Consider the following 20,200-nt stretch of genomic DNA (forward strand, 5'->3'; position numbering starts at 1 on the left):
ACTAGGAGGCTGGTGCAGGAAGAGCTGGAGTTCGAAGTCAACCTCGGACATGTAGTGAGACTCTGTTAAAAAATAAAGACGGGGGGGGTGGGGAAGGAGGCAGGGGAAGGGCAGTGGTGGTGTCTGCTTTTAATCCCAACACTCAGGAGGCAGAGGCAAGCGAATCTCTGAGTTTGAGGCCAGCCTGGTTTACAGGGTGAGTTCCAGGTCATCCATGGTTATACAGAGATACCTTGTCTTAAAAAAACAACAACAAAAAAATGACTCGGGAGGCAGAGGCAGGTGGATCTCTGAGTTCAAGGCCAGCCTGGTCTACAAAGCAAGTCCAAGACAGCCAAGGCTACACAGAGAAACCCTGTCTTGAAAAACCAACAAAACAAAAAGGGGGGGTGAAAAAGAAAAGAAAAAAGATTCCATTCCTTCTGCTATCTCCTACTTTGCCCTCCCCACCCTCACAGCATACGGCTCCTGATGATTGCTCAGGGGCTGTGCCTGTGGCTCAAGTAGTGGCATGTCTGTACCCCAGTTAGCAGAGTGCTCTCCTAGCATTCAGAGTTCCCAGAACCTCATACACCAAACACAGCAGCTCATGCCTTTAGTCCTAGCACTGAGGAGACAGAGGTATACAGATCTCTGAGTTTGAGGGCAGCCTAGTCTACATAGAGAAACCTTGTCTTCAAAAACCAAGACAAAACAAAAGCAAAAGATCAGGAGTTCAAGATCACCCTCAGATACACAGAGAATTCTGGGCCAGCCTGGGCTACATGAGTCATCTCTTCAAAGAAACACAGGCTCTCAGTGAATCCAGGCAAGCAAATGGGTCAGAGGATGGTCTCAGGGGGCAACAAGCAAGTTGAACTGTTAAAAAATTTTATTAAAATGTCCAAGAAGTACATTAACGTCCACAGTGTCAGATACCACAGATCCACGGAACATCGGAGCTCCCAGAAAAAAAATTCAGCAAGAACCTGTAGCCGTGTACACACGCGCACACACACACACGTACACACACACACACACACTCCTCCCTAGTCAGACACACACTGTGGAGGTGAAGAGCTGAAGATGAGCTGCCACTCCAGAAGAGCCAAGAGCCCTTCCCTTCAAATAGCAGGTAGGGCTGGAGAGCAGCCACTAAGCTCCCACTGGGCGGCCCACTGAGCTCCCAGCAGGCCACGCCCAGCAAGCCACGCCCAGCAAGCCACGCCCCCAGCCTTCAAGATCAGGGCATTGCTGTGGTTCCTTCTGAACCACAAAAGGTTACTAAGAAGACAGCTGTGTCCCCAACCACAGCCAGAGGCTGGATGGACGGTGCTGTCTGCAGCAGGGACCATTAGGGATCAGGGTCCAGTTTGCTCCTCTCAATCTTTTCCCATGCCTGCTTGTGTGTGTGTGTATGTGTGTGTGTGTGTGTGCATGCGCGCAGCAAGTAAGAGGTTTCAATCTTGTTCTTCATACATAAAGCAAAATTTAGAGCACAAATCAAGACCAGGGTTTGGGAATGGAACTGAGTTGATGGTATTTGTAGCTCAGTTGGTAGAGTGCTTGGAGCTCAGTTGGTAGAGTGCTTGGAGCTCAGTTGATAGAGTGCTAGGAACTCAGTTGGTAGAGTGCTTGGAGCTCAGTTGGTAGGGTGCTTGGAGCTCAGTTGATAGAGTGCTAGGAACTCAGTTGGTAGAGTGCTTGGAGCTCAGTTGGTAGAGTGCTTGGAGCTCAGTTGGTAGAGTGCTTGGAACTCAGCTGGTATGGTGCTGTGGCTCAGTTGGTAGAGTGCTTGGAGCTCAGTTGACAGAGTGCTTGGAGCTCAGGTGTAGAACAACTACCTAGTGTGCACAAAGCTCTGGGTTCTATTCAGCACTGTATACACCAGTTATAGTGGTGCACACCTGTCATTCCGGCACTCAGAGGAAACCGAGGCAGACGGATCAGGAGTTTAAGATTATCGCCAGTTACACAATGAATTCAAGGCCATCCTGGGATACAAGAGGCCTTGTCTAAAAAACAAAATGAACAACCGTACGTGATTACAAAGCACAGAACAAAGTCCTTTCTCTAGCACTGTACCTCTGTAACTTTGTCTTTCTCTGATCACCAAGTGTAAAACGGGAAACTATAGGCCACCTGGACTGCTGAGAGGACTGGGGGCGGGGGAGGGGGCCTTCTCACAAGGCTGGAGGTGGCTTCTACTCAGTAATGGCCCCGGGCTTTCATTACCTCCTGTGAGGGAAGCAGGCTCAGTAAACACTGCTGTCTATACTGATCCCTTAGGTAGGCCATACATTTGCTTAGGAAGAGCTGGACGTGGAGCCCAGGACCTGCACAGGTCTGGCTAAGCACTCACACCTGAGCTGACCTGCCGCGCCCCACCAGCTCCCACAGTTTTTGAATTTTTTAATTATTTATTTTGTGCTTATGCAAGTGTGTATGTTTTGGGGGGGGTTGTACACGGGTGGGGGTGGGTTGTGCCTGAGGGGATCGCCTGTGCTGCAGGACACATGTGGTGGTCAGATGGTAACTTTTAGGAACTGGCTCTGGCCTTCCACGTGTTTCTGTCATGTGGCATCCTCCAGGCTAGCTGGCTCACGAACGTTCCTGTCCCCACATCCCCTCTCATTGTGATTGTGGGTTCTTGCCACCCACTTGGCTTTGCTTTTTTAAAACATGGGTTTCAGGACTGTGCTCTGTGCACTGTGGGTTTAACAGAAATTCACAGATTCCACCCAGAGTGGAGAGGACGAAGAGGACAGCAGCTCGGGAGACAAATCTCTGACCTTCTGAATGCAGGATCCCATCTCTGGCTTGGGGGGTCTTTTCTGGTGCAGATGGGAAGACGGAGAAAAAGGTGGATTCTATCACATTTTTTAAAATGTAAAACTAAAAAGACATGTGTCTTCTTGTTTCTAAGACTGCTTGTCTCTTTACAATAGGACCGTGAAGAGGGGTCCCTTCAAGTTGTAAGCATCACCAGATGGCCAGGCAGGAAGTGGGGCCAGGAATGGGTTGGACAGGGTGGGACCTGAGGCAGGGGGTCTACTGAGGTCTGCTGAAAAAGTTTAGAAAAGACAGGCTCTGGGATAGGAACTGTGGCACCGTCTTGGTCCAGGCAGGAGGTTGTCTGTCTCCCTGAGAGATGGAGGGGAGGGATGAGGTGGTGGCATCCACTGTCTGCTCATTTCTACACACATGGGCATGAGAGATTGATCATCACAAATCCATGGAATTGCCACCCCTCATGGTGCATGCCTGTCATCCCAGCACTCAAGCGGATTGCTGTGGGCTGAAACACAGCCTGGGCTATAGAGTGAGAACCTCTGTCAATAAAACAAAAGAGGATTGAGCATAGTAACCCCAGCATTCGGGAGACAGAGGCCGGAGGTTGATAAGTTCCAGGCAAGCCAGGGCTGCAGTGAGGCCCTGTCTCTAGACAAAAACAACCCTAAAACAGAACCACCATGCATGTCAGCACCGCACTAGGCCTGGGGGGAGTCAGCCCCTCCCCACCCCACATCACTCCAAGTAACCTCCCTTCAGAAGCCAAGGAGGCCAGTGGTTCTAAGAAACATCACTAAAGTTCAGTACACGAGAGTTCCACACTAGATTTATGCACCAAGACCAAAGACCAGGGCTTAGTTAGTAAAGAGGGCTCTTGCCTAGTACTCACAAGGCCCTGGGTACCGTGTCCAGCACCAGATGAACCAGGCAGGCGTGGTGATGCAGAGGCAGGAGGATCATCCTTAGCTACAACAGTGAGCTCAAGGCCAGCCTAGTCTATGGGGTGGGGCGAGGAGGGTGGGGGAGGAGGAAGAAGAAAGAAAGAAAGAAAAAAGAGCCAGAGAGATGGAAGACCATCCTTGGGGGACTGTGAAGACAGAGCAGTTTGTGTTTGCATTGCTGGGCTTCCACTCGCAAATGCAGTGACCTTCAGCCAAAACTTCACCCTGGATTCAGGATGGTCCACTATTTACTAAGCCTGAATCTCTGGTGTGAAAGCCACTCCCCCAGAATGTACCGTTGCCTCTTGTGGACACTTAGTAAGCAGGTTTTTGGACTCTCTTTCCCATGACTGGGAGTTGATCCTAGAGGCTCACCAGACCAGAGTGGCCTCTGAGGCCTGGCCACCCGTGCCAGGAGGACATCAGTAGGGAAGGAGGGGGCGATCTGAGCTTTATACAGAGGACCGCAAGAGTGTGGGGCTCAGGGGTGTCCCCCACCCTCTCTCTCTCTCTCTCTCTCTCTCTCTCTCTCGTGGCTGTCTGGGTTCTGGCTCCCCAGGAGGAGGTGAGGAGGTGCGGGAGCCTGTGCTTGCTTAGCCTGGCTCTTCAGCAGAGATCCTCTTCGTCCTTCCCCCAGTCCTCAGCTGGGTGTCTCTTGTGTTTCCTGTGCTCCTTGTGCGGTTTGTGATGTCGGTGCTGATGGTGGTGGTGTCTACGCATCCGATGTGACCGCCTGGCTGCAGGGGTGGGAGAGACAGGAAAGGGGTGAAGATGGGTGGTGGTGGGGTAGCGGGCTGTCGCTGTCCTCCTCAGGGCAATGGGAAGTGGAAAAAACGCTGGGCAGGCCAGGGATGGTGACCTTGGGAGGCTAGCAGGAGCTGCACAATGAGACCTTGTCTCAAAACAGAAACAAAAACAAAACCCCCTGCGGCTGGAGAGCACTGCCTGCTCTCCCAAAGGTCCTGAGTTCAATTGCCAGCAACTCCATGGTGGCTCACGACTGTCTACAATGAGATCTGGCGCCCTCTTCTGGCCTATATGCATACATGCAGGCAGAGCTCTGTATACATAATAAATAAATAAATAAATCTTAAAAAACAAAACAAAACAAAACCCCTAAAGAACCAAACCAAACCAAACCAAACCAAAGCCTAGCTTGGCATGTAAGGGTCCAAAAACCAAAACAATCCAAGCAGGCACAAGAATCCAGCAAAGCAAGATCTTTATTTGAAGTAGGCAGCAAAAACTGACCAGTCAGCGATGACAGCACAGATTCTGGGGGCTGACTGAGTCTTCAAACGTTCATCTTTTTTTTTTTTTTTTTTAAGATTTATTTATTTATTTATTATTACAGATACAGTGTTCTGCCTACATGTACACCTGCAGTCCAGAAGACGTCATCAGGTCACATTATAGATGGTTGTGAGCCACCATATGGCTGCTGGGAGTTGAACTCAGGACCTCTGGAAGAGCAAACAGTGCTCTTAACCTCTGAGCCATCTCTCCAGCCTCAAATGTTCATCTTAATAAGTATTTAAGATGATAGGGGCTGGAGAGATGGCTCAGTGGTTAAGAGCACTGGCTGCTCTTCCACAGGTCCTGAGTTCAACTCCCAGCAACCACATGGTGGCTCACAACCATCTATAATGTGACCTGATGCCCACTTCGGGTGTGCGTGAAGACAGTGTACTCATAGACATAAAAGAAATAAATCTTTTTTTTTAAAAGATGATAAAAATGTATTGTACCCAGGCCTCTAGTGATGAATAAAGGCAGCAGAACAGACTCGGGAGCTGAACTGCACCCATCCCTCCCCCACTCCCAGCCAGAGCGTTACAGAGTTTTTAAGCCTGAAATCCACAAACTTGTGTGCCAAGTCACAGTTACATTTTCCCCACCAATCAGGGTTTAGGGATAGGGGCCTTCCTTATGAACACCTCTTTGTGGTACATTTACCTTATCCCATTGGTTGGGTTATTCCACTGTGGTGGGGCGATTTGCCTAGCATTCATGTCTTAACTTGCCAACCATGATGTCAGTTGCCCACGTACATGTCTCTCTCTGCCAAGCAGGATGTCAGTTACCCAGGGAGGTCTTGGGAACTTAAACTTTATTTTACCCCCTACTCAAAATGGAAGTTTTATTCAAAATGGCTTCAGTTTGGTTCCTTACAAGCAGGGGCTGGAAATGTGTCTCAGTTTACCCAAAAGCCACATCTGTGGGTGGTGTGAGTCTTCCTCAGTAGCCCAGGCTAGCCTGGGATCTGCAGCACCTTTGCACCAGGCTCAGGGCATCTGGGAATGGGGCCAAGCCCTACCAGCTGGGTGTGTGCCGCTGTCACCCCAGCACTGCGAGGTTGGGAAGCAAGCCTTAGTGACATATCAGTCCCAACTTTGAGGCCAGCCTGGGCTACATGAGATCCTGTCTCATAAACATAGAAACAAAAGCAGTAGGTGGGCTGGTAATGTTTTGCTTATTGGTCTGTTACCAGGAAGACTCTTTTGAGACAGGGCCTCATGGAGTCCAGGCTGGCCTCAAACTCACCATGTAGCAGAGGATGATCTTGAACCATTGATCCTCCTGCCTCCACCGCCTGAGTGCTAGGATGATAGGTGTCACCACACATGCTAGAAATAGATGCCCTGGGGGCTGGAGAGATGACTCAGAGGGTTAGGAGCACTGGCTGCTCTTCCAGAGGTTCTGAGTTCAATTCCCAGCAACCACATGTTGGCTCATGACCATCTATAATGAGATCTGGTGCCCTCTACTGGCCTGCAGCTGTACATACAGACACAACATTGCATACATAAGAAATAAATAAATCTTAAAAAAAAAAGAGAAAGAAATAGACGCCCTGGCTGCAGCAACCGAACTACAAGCACCCCACCAACTGAGCTACAAGCACTCAACTAACCAAGTCACATCCTCAGCTTAGCTTTTTCTCCTGTGGGTCTCACGCCCAGACTATCCTCGAACTTTTAACTTTCCTGCCTCGGCCTCCAGGTTACTGGGGTTACAGAGGCCACACACTGAGTGGAGATGGGGCATTACAGTCAGGACCTACAAGAAGCTGGAAGCCCGTTGGGGCTGGATTATTGGGCACGGCACTTACGTTTGGTGCAGACGATCTGGGGCCGGTCCCACTTCCCATTGGTCCGGCAGCGGATAGTGGCCACGTGGTGCTGGGAGAAGCCTTCGTCACACTGGTATCGCACAGTGGCATGGACATTGTACTTGGCTTTGCGCACACCGACAAGGGAGGCATTCTCCACTGCTGGAGGGGGACCACACAGCACTGGAGACAGAGGGGTCTCTGGTTAAGGAAGTGGCTAAGGGGGATGGGACACCAGTGAGTGACATGTCTTGTTGGATGATCCCTCCCTCCGCACAGCTCTGGGCTCACTACACATGACGGTGCCCATCTCTTGCCTTTTTTTTTTTTTTTTTTTTTTTTTTTTTAAAGATTTACTTATTTATTATGTATACAATGCTCTGCCTGCATTAGGCCTGCAGGCCAGAAGAGGGCATCAGATCTCATCGTAGATGGTTGTGAGCCACCATATGGTTCCTGGGAATTGAACTCAGAACCTCTGGAAGAGCAGACAGTGCTCTTAACCACTGAGCCATCTCTCCAGCCCGCATCTCTTGCCTTTTACCTAAATAAGGAGCTCCTTGGGGGTGGGGGTGGGACCTTCTGGTGGCCCCACTCCCTAGGGCACAAGGCACAAGAACAAACTGAAGCGCCAAAGAAAAATAGGGCAGAATGCATTCAGACGATCCCTTCCTACAGCAAGGCTTCTTAGAAGTAAACCACTAAGCCCAAGATGCTAATTGAGAAATGGCCAGGTGACAGAAAACCGACTACAAGCGTCTGGATGGACAGGAGGGCAGTACCTGTGCCCTTCTTGCAGACGTAAGGGAGGTTGTAGTTGCAGGGGACATCATTCCAACGCCCGCTCTCGTGTGCCACCATCACCACACAGTCCTCCCCGCCAGCGAAGAAGTTATCCGGCTGCTTCTCCCTCCAGTTCTCGTATTGCTTTGGGAAGAGAGAGAAAGCTGGGGTCACCCTGGGGCCGGGCTGTGAGTCCAGTCTGGGGCACTTCCTGTGTGATTCCTGTGGCCAGACCCCCTCCAAACGGAGAACTGGTGCCTCCTTCTCTACAATAGGCACCGACCATCACCAGAGCACCCTGTCGCCAGTTGGGGGGCCACGCCATCTCCTCTGTTCTCCTTCCTGCCCCCTCTTTTACTATCCCCCCCCCCCCGCCAGCTTCCCACGCACATCAGCATGAGGTGAACAGTTGGGCAAATGCTGACATCAGCTTGGAAGTGCAGGAGGGCTTCCCTGAGGAGACACAGGAAGCAGGAAAGCAGAGCGGTCCCCAGGCAGAGAACAGAGTTCCAAGCTCAGGGAACAATGTGGGGAAAGGCTCAGTGGCATGGAAGGAGTCAGCACGGGATGGTGGGCAGCAAGAGGGATGGGTACCTTACAAATTGTGGTAGTCTTGCCTTTAAAGATATTATTACACTTGTTGTTTTGTTTTGTTTTTCGAGACAGGGTTTCTCTGTGTAGCCTTGGCTGTCCTGGACTCACTTTGTAGACCAGGCTGGCCTCGAACTCACAGCAATCTGCCTGTCTCTGTCTCCTGAGTGCTGGGATTAAAGGCGTGCACCACCACGCCTGCCTCAATATTATTACATTTTAAAGACGGGTGTGGTGGTGCACGCCTTCAATCCCAGCACTCAGGGAGGCAGAGACAGGCAGATCACTGTGAGTTCGAGGCCAACCTGGTCTACAAAGTGAGTCCAGAACAGCTAAGGCTACACAGAGAGACCCTGTCTTGAAAAACAAAACAAACAGACGATATTACACGTTGAAGATTTGGGCAGGTGAGATGGCTCAGCAGTTGAACACGGGTTGTTCTTTCAGAGGATCTGAGTTTGACTCTTTTTTTTTTTTTTTTTTTAAAGATTTATTTATTATGAATCAGTATGATCAGATCACTTTATAGATGGTTGTGAGCTACTATGTGGTTGCTGGGAATTGAACTCAGGACCTCTGGAAGAGCAAGCAGTGCTCTTAACCTCTGAGACATCTCTCCAGCCCCCTGAGTGTGACTCTTAGCACCCACACAGTGGTTCACAACCTTCTTCAACCCCAGTTGCATGCAATCTGACACTCTTTCCTGGCCTCCGAAGGCACTGCACATCCATAGTGTACAGACATACATGCTGGCAAAATGCCCCTACACATTTAAATAAACAAGTAAATAAAATTTTACAAAAAAAAAAAAAAGTATTCATTTGAGCCACACACTTTAAATTCCAGCACTCAGGAAGCAGAGACAGGCCAGCCTGGTCTGCAGAGTGGATTCCAGGCTAGCCAGGGCTACACACTGAGACTCTTGTCTCAAAAACTATTTCCGAGGGGGACACACACATGCACGCGCCTTTGTAAATTCGTTCTTTTCTCGCACCATATGGGTCCCCAGGGATCAAACACTTAAGCTTGCCAGTCTCCATGGACAGAACTGAAAAGCCCTGGTGCTGGCGCGACTCCCATTCTTAGCATTGTATAACCAGCACCACTGTATCTATTTCCAGAAATTTTTCATCACGACAAACCAAAATTCTACACCAACCCAGGAAAAAATAATTCCTCATTCTGCCTGCCCAACCCCCAGTACAAACTGCCTATTCTCCAACACCCACTCGTGGCTGGCCCCACCCCCACGCCGTGGCTCCACCCCTTCTCCCCGCTCCATGACCCTACCCACCCCCATGGCCCCACCCCCACCCCATGGCTCTCCTGTAGGCTTCCTGTGCTGCCTTGTTTGTTGTTGTTTGTTTGTTTGTTTTTTGTTTTCGAGACAGGGTTTCTCTGTGTAATAGCCAAGGCAAGTCTAGACTCGCTTTGTAGACCAGGCTAGCCTTGACTCACAGCGGTCCATCTGCCTCTGCCTCCCAAGCTCTGGAATTAAAGCATGTGCCACCATGCCCGGCTCCTGTGCAGACTTTAGCCTGTTGTTTAGCTTACCGATTTTTTTTTTTTTTTTTTTTTTTTTTTGGTTTTTCAAGCCAGGGTTCTCTGTGTAGCCGTGACTGTCCTGGACTCACTTTGTAGACCAGGCTGGCCTTGAACTCACAGTGATCCGCCTGCCTCTGCCTCCCAAGTGCTGGGATCAAAGAAATGCGCCATCAGCGCCCGGCAGCTTACTGATTAAAAATAAGATTTTGTTTTTATTATGCACACAGTGTTCTGCCTGCATGTACACCTGCAGGCCAAAAGAGGGCATCAGATCACATCATAGATGGTTGTGAGCCACCATGTGGTTGCTGTGAATTGAACTCAGGACCTCTGGAAGAGCAGTCATTGCTCTTAACCTCTGAGCCATCTCTCCAGCCCCCAGCTTGCTGATTTTTTCAGACAAGGTCTCACTGCATAACAATGACTGGTCTACAAAGCACTTTGTAGCACAGAATACATCTCAGACTTGAAGTGATCTTCCTGCCTTGGCCCCTCAAGTACTAGGATGTCAAGCAAGCACCACAATAACATTACTTCAGTGGTCTGTGTTTCTTTATATTTTACAGTGTTGGGATGGAACTCAAAACCTCAAGTAAGCCAGGCTGAGCCATGCCCCCAGCCCCTCACTGGGGGATCCTAGGCAGAGGCTCCGCCCCCGAGCCACGCCCCCAGCCCCTCACTGGGGGGTCCTAGGCAGAGGCTCCGCCCTTGAGCCACGCCCCAGCCCCTCATTGGAGGGATTTGAAGCAGGGCTCCACTCCTGAGCCACAACTCAGCCCCCTCGCTAGATGGGATGGCGGGAGGGGGGGGTTTGCGGAGGGGGGGAGGACGGGGATCCTTGGTGGGTCTCTTCTGCCAAGGTACACCCAAGAACTTCTGAGGACGACTGGTGTACACCAGCGACTGCCATGGGCTCAGCAGCCCCGAGGAGAGGGACCTGCCACTCACCAGTCCCGTGTTGTCTGTCCACTGGAAGTCCCTCTCCACTGTCCTGTCATTCAGGCCGATCCAGGAATTCTCGTGTCCAAAACCTGTGGCAAGAAGGGGCTGTGAGAGTGTGTTCAAGGGGAAGAGATGATGCCCAGGGGCCTCTTTCCCAGCCTAGAGAGGCTGGAGGAGGGGCACTTCTGAGGCTGGTGAGACTAACACAGGGTGGAGCTCGGAGGGAGGGTGAACACGGCAAGCAAGGCAGGGCGGGGCAGTAAGCATGGACCTGGGAGTCAGGAGACTGAGCATGAGGGGATGGCAGAGAAAGGACCAGAAGTTGGGGGCTGAGTGGGAAGGATGGGGGGCAGGGAGCCAAACCCTCAGTCACGCACAGTTTGCACTGGTCCAGGGCGCTCTAGAAAGGAAGGCTGCACTCCACTCTCCCTAGCCTGGAGGCAGGCTATGGAGTGTTGCAGGGAACAAGGGCTTACGGAGGTGAGGGACGCCCTGCCTGGCTGTGGGTACAGATGTGAGGAAAAGGGAATCGGGCAGCCAGAGAAGACAAATGTGGCAAAGGAGAGAACAGCCCTGTCAGGTGTTTCTGGGAAGGTGTGGTGGGGGATGGGGGCTCCCAGGAGGACCCAGCAGTGAGGAGCCAGATGCCAGGTCAGACCATGGACGGTGAGACAGGGTTGACACAGTGACCCACACAACAAATAAGGGCAGGACCACAGGGGCAGTGCCACATGAAGAAACGTGTGATGGCGCACGCCTGTAACCCTAGTACTCAGGGAGGCAGAGGCAGGCGGATCTCTGTGAGTTCGAGGCCAGCCTGGTCTATAAAGCGAGTCTAGGAGAGCCAGGGCCACAGAGAAACCCTGTCTCAGAAAGCAAGCAAGCATGACTAAAGTAATGAATGCCACCTCCAACTATGTCACTCTGTAGAGGCCCAGAGGCCTCCCAAGTCCCATCCTGGGCTCTCTTTTATCCGTCAGTTCTTCTAGGGATGAAAAGTATTGTGGAACAATACAATAAATATGGAAATAATCCAAGCAGCAGGTCACATACGATTTAGACCTGTCTGATGGTCAAACTCCTTGGCCTTTTATGAGTGTCACTTCCTGATGACACATTTGCCTCTCATCGTCGCTCACAGGGTCTGACAAGGAGCTGGGAAGACAGCATGTCTGCAGCATGTATCTGGGGAGCAGCAGTGAGCTGACACAGAGTTCCGCAGACATGTGAGCCATCTGGGAGGGGCTATCTCCAGGGACTCCTGTGTTCCACGTCTGTCAGAGGACATGTTCCACCCCAGCCCTCTGTTCTGCCCCTACCGTTAATGAACTTGTGCTCCTCTGGTGAGTGAATACTTGTCAGGTGTCCAGCCCGGCGTCGGCAGTCTCTCTCTGCATCCTCCCAGGCCCGCCGATGGGCAAAGTACCGGTAGCAGTGACCCTGGAATTTGTGCCAGCCACGGTCGCAACCTTCCGTGTCTGGGAGGTGGGAGAAGAGCGTGAGGGGGGCTGCTTAGCTCCCAGGCGGCAGTACACATGGTGCCCAGACACACATTCAGCCACAACACCCATACACATAAAATAAATTAATTAGTTAAAATGTTTTCAATTTTTTAAAAAAATAATAAAATAGGGCCAGCAAGATAGCTCAGTAGGCAAGGGTGATAGCCACCAAGCCTGAGCAGCTGACTAGACAGGAAAGGAGAAAATTGAGTCCTGAAAGTTTTCCCCTGATCTCCACACGCGTGCCGTGACACGCTCAATACCGCCCCCCCGCCCCGTGCACATACACAACACACATGTTTTTAAAATGTAATCAAGCCGGGCACGGTGGCACACACCTTTAATCCCAGCACTCGGGAGGCAGAGGTAGGAGGATCGCTGTGAGGTCGGGGCCAGCCTGGTCTACAAAGTGAGTCCAGGACAGCCAAGGCTTACACAGAGAAACCCTGTCTCAAAAATAAATAAATAAATAAATAAATAAAATAAGGGCTGCAGCCAGGTGTGGTGGCGCACGCCTTTAATCCCAGCACTTGGGAGGCAGAAGCAGGCGTATCACTGTAAGTTCGAGGCCACCCTGGTCTATAAAAGCGAATCCAGGACAGCCAAAGCTACACAGAGAGACCCTGTTTTGAGAAACGAAAAAAAGAAAAATAATAATAGATAAATAAGGGCCGCAGAGATGGCTCAGGGATTAAGAGCACTGTCTGCTCTTCCAAAGGACCCAGGTTCAAATCCCAGCACCCACATGGCAGCTCACAACTGTCTGTAACTCCAGTCCATCTAACACCCTCACACCAATGCACATAAAACTAAATAAATTATACAAAAATTAAGTATACAAATTAAATAATAAAACTGACTTACACCCCGTGGGACTCAGCCAGACCCAGGGGAGATTGCACATGTGACTGGAGCAGGGACTCACCCTTCTCACACAGGCTGCCCCCATAGCTGGGCAGACAGAGGCAGATGAACCCGTTCACCTCGTCAATGCAGGTGCCTCCGTTCTCACAAGGGCCGCACAAGCAGTCATCGATGTCTGGGAGACATATGGTGGTCAGAGGTCAGAGGTCAGCCTCCACTAAGATCCCAACCCACAGGCAGAAAAATGGATCAAAATCCTTTTAATCATGCCCCTGGATACCCATGGGGACGGCAGGATTGCTCTGCAGCCCTCAGGAGGGGCCTCAAGTAATGAGCTCTAATGAGCAGGAATGACAGCACACATCACCAGACAAAGGTGTGGGACTCTGGCATTCAGGGCTGCCACAGCCCAAAAGATGTTTCCTTTGCATACTCGCAAGGGCCCCAGAACCCTACAGGCAGTGTTTGTAAACAGAACCAGGCAACTCAGTCAACTCCTTTGCCCTTCCCCCCATCTCTGTGTATGTGTATGTGCACATAGGTTCATCTATGGGAGGCCAAAGGTCAATCTTGGGTGTTGTTACTCAGTTTTTACTCACTTGGGTTTTTATTTTTATTTTAAATATTTTATTTAACTTTAATCTATGTACATTGGTGTGAGGGTGTCAGATCTTGGACTTACAGACAGTTGTGAGCTGCCATGTGGGTGCTGGGAATTGAACCCGGGTCCTTCGGAAGAGCAGGCAGTGCTCTTAGCCACTGAGCCACCTCTCCATCCCTTCACTTGGGTTTTTAAAACACAATATTTTTTAAGATATTTATTTATTTTGTGTATATGTTTGTTTATTTATTTATTATTATTTTGTGGTTTTTCGAGACAGGGTTTCTTTATGCTATCTTGGCTGTCCCAGACTTGCTTTGTAGACCAGGCTGGCCTCGAACTCACAGCGATCCACCTGCCTGTGCCTCCCGAGTGCTGGGATTAAAGGCGTGCGCCACCATGCCTGGCTGTATATGTTTGTTTTGGTTTGGTTTTGAGGAAGGATTTTTCTATGTGTAGCCCTGGCTGTTCTGGAACTCTCTACGAAGAGAAGTACACGCCTCTGCCTCCTGAGTGCTGGGACTTAAGGCCTGAGCCACCTCGCCTGGCCGCATTTCTAATTTTAGTCAGGGCTCCGTAATTCCTAGTGTGGTTGTGAAGTTAAGGAAGAATGCATAATGATGAAGAAATTACACCACAGGGGCCTGAGAGATGGCCCAGAGGTCAACAATACTGATTACTCTTCCAGAGAACCCAGCTTTAATTCCCAGCACCTATGTAGTGGCTACGCTTGGTTTGCTTGTGTGTCTGTTGCACTACTTGTGTGCATTGCCTGCAGAGGCCAGAAGAAGGCATTGGATCCCCTGCAACTGGAATTTAATGAGCCCCAACTAGATTTATTTATTTTTATTTACACCAATTATATTTAGTGTTGTAATCTCACATCTAGCAACGTGAGTGGTACCCACACTGCTATCCACCTAGATGAGGGTAGTGTCCCAGAGCCCTTTGCTTGCTAGGAAGCATCTGATCCTTTTGTTGTCCCCTTCTAACTCCTAATGCTCTCCCGAGCTACAGCCTCCAGGACACAGCAGCTCATCTATTTCATCTGGGCTCAGCTAATTTCAGTTCTCTGACCCCAGACTCACAGGGGACAGCACAGTAGTCTGGGCTGGGACACTCACCAATTTCACAATTCTCCCCGGCATAGCCCTGATCACAGCTGCAGCCATACATGGTGCCATTGGTGCGACAGGTGCCCCCGTGCAGGCAAGGGTTGTTCTCACAGGGATCTGTGGGATCTGTGGGACGGACAGGCAGTATGAGGGTGAATTGGCCACCATTTCATTTTCCATGGAATTCAGAACTCGGTCTTTGTCTGTGCAGTCCCCTCTGTCACCTCCCCCCAGTGAACATTAGCTCGTGTGCTTTGTGATGAAGGCCTTACGGCTTCCGAGAACTGCACTACAGCAGCTTTACCCTGCTCATGGTAAAGTCCTCTCCCAGGCCATTACTACTAGACTGGCTTACACAGGGACCAGAAGACAAGTTGTAGGAGTTAATTCTCTCTGCCACCATGTGGGCCTTGGGGCTTGAACTCGGTCCTCAGGCTTAGCAGCAAGCACCTTTACCCACTGAGGCTTCTCAGCAGCCATGCCAGGCTCCTGTTTGTACTTAGTGGCTTTTTTTTTTTTTTGGTCTCTATCTCTCCCGAGAACAGTGACATTCCATATGGCAGGTGCAAACCTCATTCACTCTTAAATTAATTAAAATGAGACAAAGCACGCAGCCCTATGAGCCACGTGTCAGTTTGACCACGCAGAGAGTGTAGTTGTGGAACGTCAGCTTTCCAGGTGCAGAACACAGCAGGCACATGGTCATCACTGGCTAACTGAACAGTGGGGGCAGCTGGCTGTCCTGCAGTGGCTGAGACATCTGTCCCTGGAACTGTGACACTGGGAGGCAGCGGGGTCTGGTCTGTGTGATATGCCTGTGCAAGCATGTCTGGGGCAGAGGGTGACACGCAACGCCTGACAGCCACCGGGTGGCCCCGCCACGACACCTGCCCACGGCTGGCACTGACTCAGCCAAGCTAGGGTATTTTTGGTTTTATTAGCATTTGTGCTGTGGGTGTCTCGCCACTCCTCCCAACCACAGTCACCTTCTGCCACCCAGGGTCCCCCACCCAGGCTGCAGATCCTCCTGTCTCTCCTCCAGATGTCGGCACTTTGGGGGACCCAGCTCCTCAGGGCCTCCTCTGACAGTCTGGGCCACCGTCATGTGCACCATACGTCCTGCACTCAGCGTCTTACAGGCTGGTGCCCAAGATGGAGGCTCCTCTTCCTCCCCCCCCTCCTCCTTTCTTTCTGTTTATTCCCTCCTTTCTGCCTCCCTCTTCCACTCTTCCCTTCATTCCTTTCCTCTTTTCCTCCCCTCTACAGTCTCATGTAGCAGTCCGCGCTGTCCTTGAACTCACTGCTTAGCTGAGGCTGACTTTGAACTCTGACTCCCAGCCTTTACCTCTCCAGAGCTGGGATGACAGGCATGCACCAAGCCTGACTCACAAGCTCTGTTTTTTGTTTGTTTGTTTGTTTGTTTGTTGTTCTGTCCTATGTCCATCCAGCCACGCTGCAGGAAGTGCTCAGATGTCCCTTTGCCTCAGTCTCCCCATGAGTAATCGAGAACCATACCAAGAAGTTGTCCCACGAGACCTTACAAAGTTGAGTCAACCTGGCTGGGCAGGGGAACACTCAGGAGACTGAGGCAGAGGGGTTGGTGAGATCTCTGGGCTAGCCTGGGCTACAGAAGGAGGGTGCTCTGCAGAAATGGCTCACCCACTTCAAAACAGCTGGGTGTAGCTTGGCATGGTGGCACACGCCTTTAATCCAGGCACTGGGAAGGCAGTGATGGATAGATTTCTGTATAAATTAGAGGCCAGCCCGATTAATCAACATAGCAAGTGCCAGACCAGCCAGAGCTACATGGTGAGACCTTGGCTAAAAGGTAGGGGCTGGAGAGAGTTCAACAGCTAAGAACACTGTTTTAGAAGTTTGCTTCCCAGCAGGCTCAGCACACATGCAGACACTAGGCACACACGCCATGCACATACACGCAGGCAAACCCCTCATAAGTTGTACCTGTAGTCCTAGCTCTGGCGAGGTGGGGACAGAGGGATCCCCGCAGCTCACTGACTAGCCAATCTAGTTTGATCGGCAAGTTCCGGCTAGTAAGATACCCCGCCTCCAAAGTTAGAGATGGAGAGCTGGCAGGATGCTCAGCAGGTGAAGACGCCAAACGCCAGCCCTGGTGACCCGAGGTTGATTCCTGGGACCCACGGGTAGAAAGAGGAAACCCCGTGCCACACACACACACACACACACACACACACACACACACACTGAAGGTGATTAAGAAATAAACAAAGGGAGGCCAGGCATGGTGGCACACGCCTTTAATCCCAGCACTTGGGAGACAGAGGCAGGAGGATCGCTGTGAGTTTGAGGCCAGCCTGATCTACAGAGTGAGCTCCAGGACAGTCAAGGCTACACAGAGAAATGCTGTCTCAAAAAAATAAAAAAAAAACAACCAAACCCCAAACCAAACAAACAAAGAAAACCCAAGGTGGACAGTACCTGAGGATAGGCCCCTATGGACTGTACATGCATGTGTTCATATGTGCACCTGCACACATATGCACATGCACCTGCACGCACGTAAATAAATACAAATGAATCAATGCATTAAAAAAAAAAAAGTCAGGTGTGGTGGTTTGAATAAGAATGGCCCCCACAGGCTCATATATTTAACTGTTTAGTGACTGGGGCTGTGGAGCCCTTTGAAAGAATTAGAAAGATTAGTAGGTGTGGCCTTATGGGAGGAAGTGTGTTCCTGGAGGTGCACCCGGTGAGGTTTTACAGAGCCCCTTCCAGGCCCAGCTCTCTCTCCTCTGTGTGTATATCAGGCTGTGGCGCTCAGCTACTGCTCCAGAACGCATGCTGCATGCTTCCCGCTGTGATGACAGTGGATTAAACCATGGACACTGTAAGCCAGCCCCAATTAAATGTTTATTTTATATGAGTTTTTTGGTCATGGTGTCTCTTCACGGCAATACAACAGTGACTAAGACACCAGGCATGGGGGGCTGTAGAGATGGCTCAGAGGTTAAGAGCACTGACTGCTCTTCCAAAGGTCCTGAGTTCAATTCCCAGCAACCACATGGTGGCTCACAACCATCTATGATGAGATCTAGTGTCCTCTTCTGGCTTGCAGGCAGGATATTGTATACATAATAAATAAAGAAATCTTGATTAAGACCGTCCTGGGTTACACAGCGACCACTGAGCCTGCTCCCATCCACTGCTCTCTCCACAGCTCCAGCCCCTGCTGAGTCCATGACCAAGCCAGTCCAGGGCTGGTTCCTGTTCATCTTAGATACTCCTTCAACTATGTCCTGTCCATCCATCTGTCTGTCCATCCTTCTCTCCCTGGGATGCAACCAGATCCAGCTGTCTCCTTAGACAACAAAATCATTTAAGGCCAGCCCCCTGCATCACACTGTCCCTCTCAAAGTGATTTGCACATTTGAAACAGAACTTCCCCAAATCCAATCCCTGGACGCCTCACGTGGCCCATGGTTTGGTCCATGACCACATGCACAGAGTGTAGGAAGTGCCCAATGTTAGCCAGGCAAGGTGCTGTATGCTTTTAAACCCAGCAATCAGGAGGTACAGGCAGGTGGTTCTCTGTGAGTTCAAGGTCAGCCTGGTCCACAGAGCAAGCTCCAGGACAGCCAAGGCAACACAAAGAAACCCTTTCCAAACAGCAGCACAACACAGGAAGGCCAATGGAATGTGCCTCCTGACCTCTGACCTCTGACCTCCAGCATCATCCTTTTTAGAAAACCCTAGCCCTCCTAGGGCATTTCCTCTGCTCAGGGAACCCTCAGCCACCAGGACCCATATCCCAGCCACACTAGGACAGACGGAGAACCCAGAACTTACCCTGCTGCCCGCTGGCCACCTCTTCCCAGAAGCCCTCCAAGCCTGGACTCCCAGCCACAACATTCAGGTCTGACTCATCCGAGCCCAGGGACACAGGTATCAGGGTGCTGGGGGCTTCCCACAGCCCTGTGGGCTCCCCTGAGGAAACCGAGGCCACTTCGTCCATGCTGGAGGCCGGGGATGACCAGGGATGCAAAGGCAGACTGCTGAGAGGTCCCGGTGACCCTTGGGCCACCATCTGACCCTCTGGCTCTGGGTGGCCTTGGGAGCTTGCAGAGGTCAGTGTGGGCGTGGTCTGAGCAGCAGGCCTGGTCACAGCCACATGGGTGCTAGAAATGGAACTTTTGGGTTCAGACCCCCAAGTGGCAGCAGCAACGCTGGGGACCAGCTCCATGATGGCCTCCATAGGGCCCTCAGTGGTGTCTCCCTCCAAAGCCACTGTAGGTTCCACACTCACGGTGACTCCATAGCCTCCCAAGGGTGTGGACTGGGAGCCAGTGTTCAGTCCTTGGCTGGGCAGCGGTAGCCAGGTGGCCAGCACCTTGTCCACAGTGGTCTCACCGCCAGATGTGGGAGTCCCTGGTAAGTCTAAATCCCCAGACTCAGTCCCTAGGATGCCAGCACCAGAGGGGGCATGATTCATTGTCACATTACTGGAGTCCAAGGACACCCATGGGCCAGAGCTGGAGTGCTTTGTAGCCTGGATGGGGCTGATCTCCCCAATCTCTCTAGAATCTGCAGCAGCAGATCCGTGGCTGGCTTTGACTGGGGTAGCCATAGTGGTCTGAGATGGGGGCTCAAGGCTGACAGGCCTGGCAGTGGTGACATCCCCATCTTCTTCTTCCGGGCCCCAGGAGGGGAGTGGAGAAGCTGGGGAGGGCGGAACGGGGGTGACACTGGGGATGAGTGTGGAGTGTGGCACAAGCCACAGTTTGGGGGCACGAAGCATGGCCACAATGGGGAAGTCTGGGGAGCTGTCGTCACGGGGTGCCTCGTGGGAGACAGCACTTAGGGCCTCGAAGGGACTGGAGGGAGGAGCAGCGGGCTCCGAGGGTGACCAGGGCACGTAGTGGATGGTTGATTTGGTGCTGAAGGCCTCAACTGCCCCTTGTTCCATGCCAGGGGTACTGTCGGTGCTTGGAATGCTGGGTGAGAGCAAAGACTGGGACCACTTCCGGGACTCTGGGGGACTCCTGTTGCCAGGAGAACCTGTGACATCAAAAGGAACTGTAGTTAGCAGGACCTGGTGGCACACGCCTATGATCCTACACTTGGGATTCTTTAGTCACGTGCGGCCGGACAAGCCTGGTATCCATGCAGTCAGGAGGTATCTGGAGTTCAAAGTCATCCTTGGATACATGGAAGTTAGAGGCCAGCCTGGGATACACAAGAAGCTCTCTTAACACCCCCTCCAACAAACAAGCAGTAAAAGCCAGTGTGTTGGAGCTGGAAAGATGGCTCAGTGGTAAAGAGCACTTGCTGCTCTTCCAGGAGACCCAGGTTCGATCCTCACTACCTCGCAGAGCCTGTAACTCCAGTTCCAGGGGACCCAACACCCTCCTATGTCCTCCATGGGCACCAGGAACGTAGACATGTGTGTCAGCACA

At 51.4% G+C, this 20,200-nt stretch overlaps 1 protein-coding gene across 1 annotated transcript in view; it reads right to left on the bottom strand.

Annotated features, from left to right (window-relative positions):
* Window positions 1-3,884: 3,884 nt before the first annotated feature.
* The window catches only part of Ncan (neurocan), a 28,787-nt gene continuing 12,471 nt past the window's right edge, over window positions 3,885-20,200 (bottom strand). Inside the window, exons 8-15 of the mRNA XM_051169838.1 lie at window positions 18,594-19,802; window positions 14,778-14,894; window positions 13,114-13,227; window positions 12,006-12,164; window positions 10,693-10,775; window positions 7,608-7,752; window positions 6,826-7,008; window positions 3,885-4,450 (exon numbers count right to left, since the gene is read on the bottom strand). Of these exons, the coding sequence (XP_051025795.1) occupies window positions 4,320-4,450; window positions 6,826-7,008; window positions 7,608-7,752; window positions 10,693-10,775; window positions 12,006-12,164; window positions 13,114-13,227; window positions 14,778-14,894; window positions 18,594-19,802 (2,141 nt within the window). The 3' untranslated portion in view covers window positions 3,885-4,319. The remainder of the gene's footprint in view (window positions 4,451-6,825; window positions 7,009-7,607; window positions 7,753-10,692; window positions 10,776-12,005; window positions 12,165-13,113; window positions 13,228-14,777; window positions 14,895-18,593; window positions 19,803-20,200) is intronic.

This window comes from Acomys russatus, chromosome 27, assembly GCF_903995435.1.
Source record: "Acomys russatus chromosome 27, mAcoRus1.1, whole genome shotgun sequence".
Taxonomy (NCBI): domain Eukaryota; kingdom Metazoa; phylum Chordata; class Mammalia; order Rodentia; family Muridae; genus Acomys; species Acomys russatus.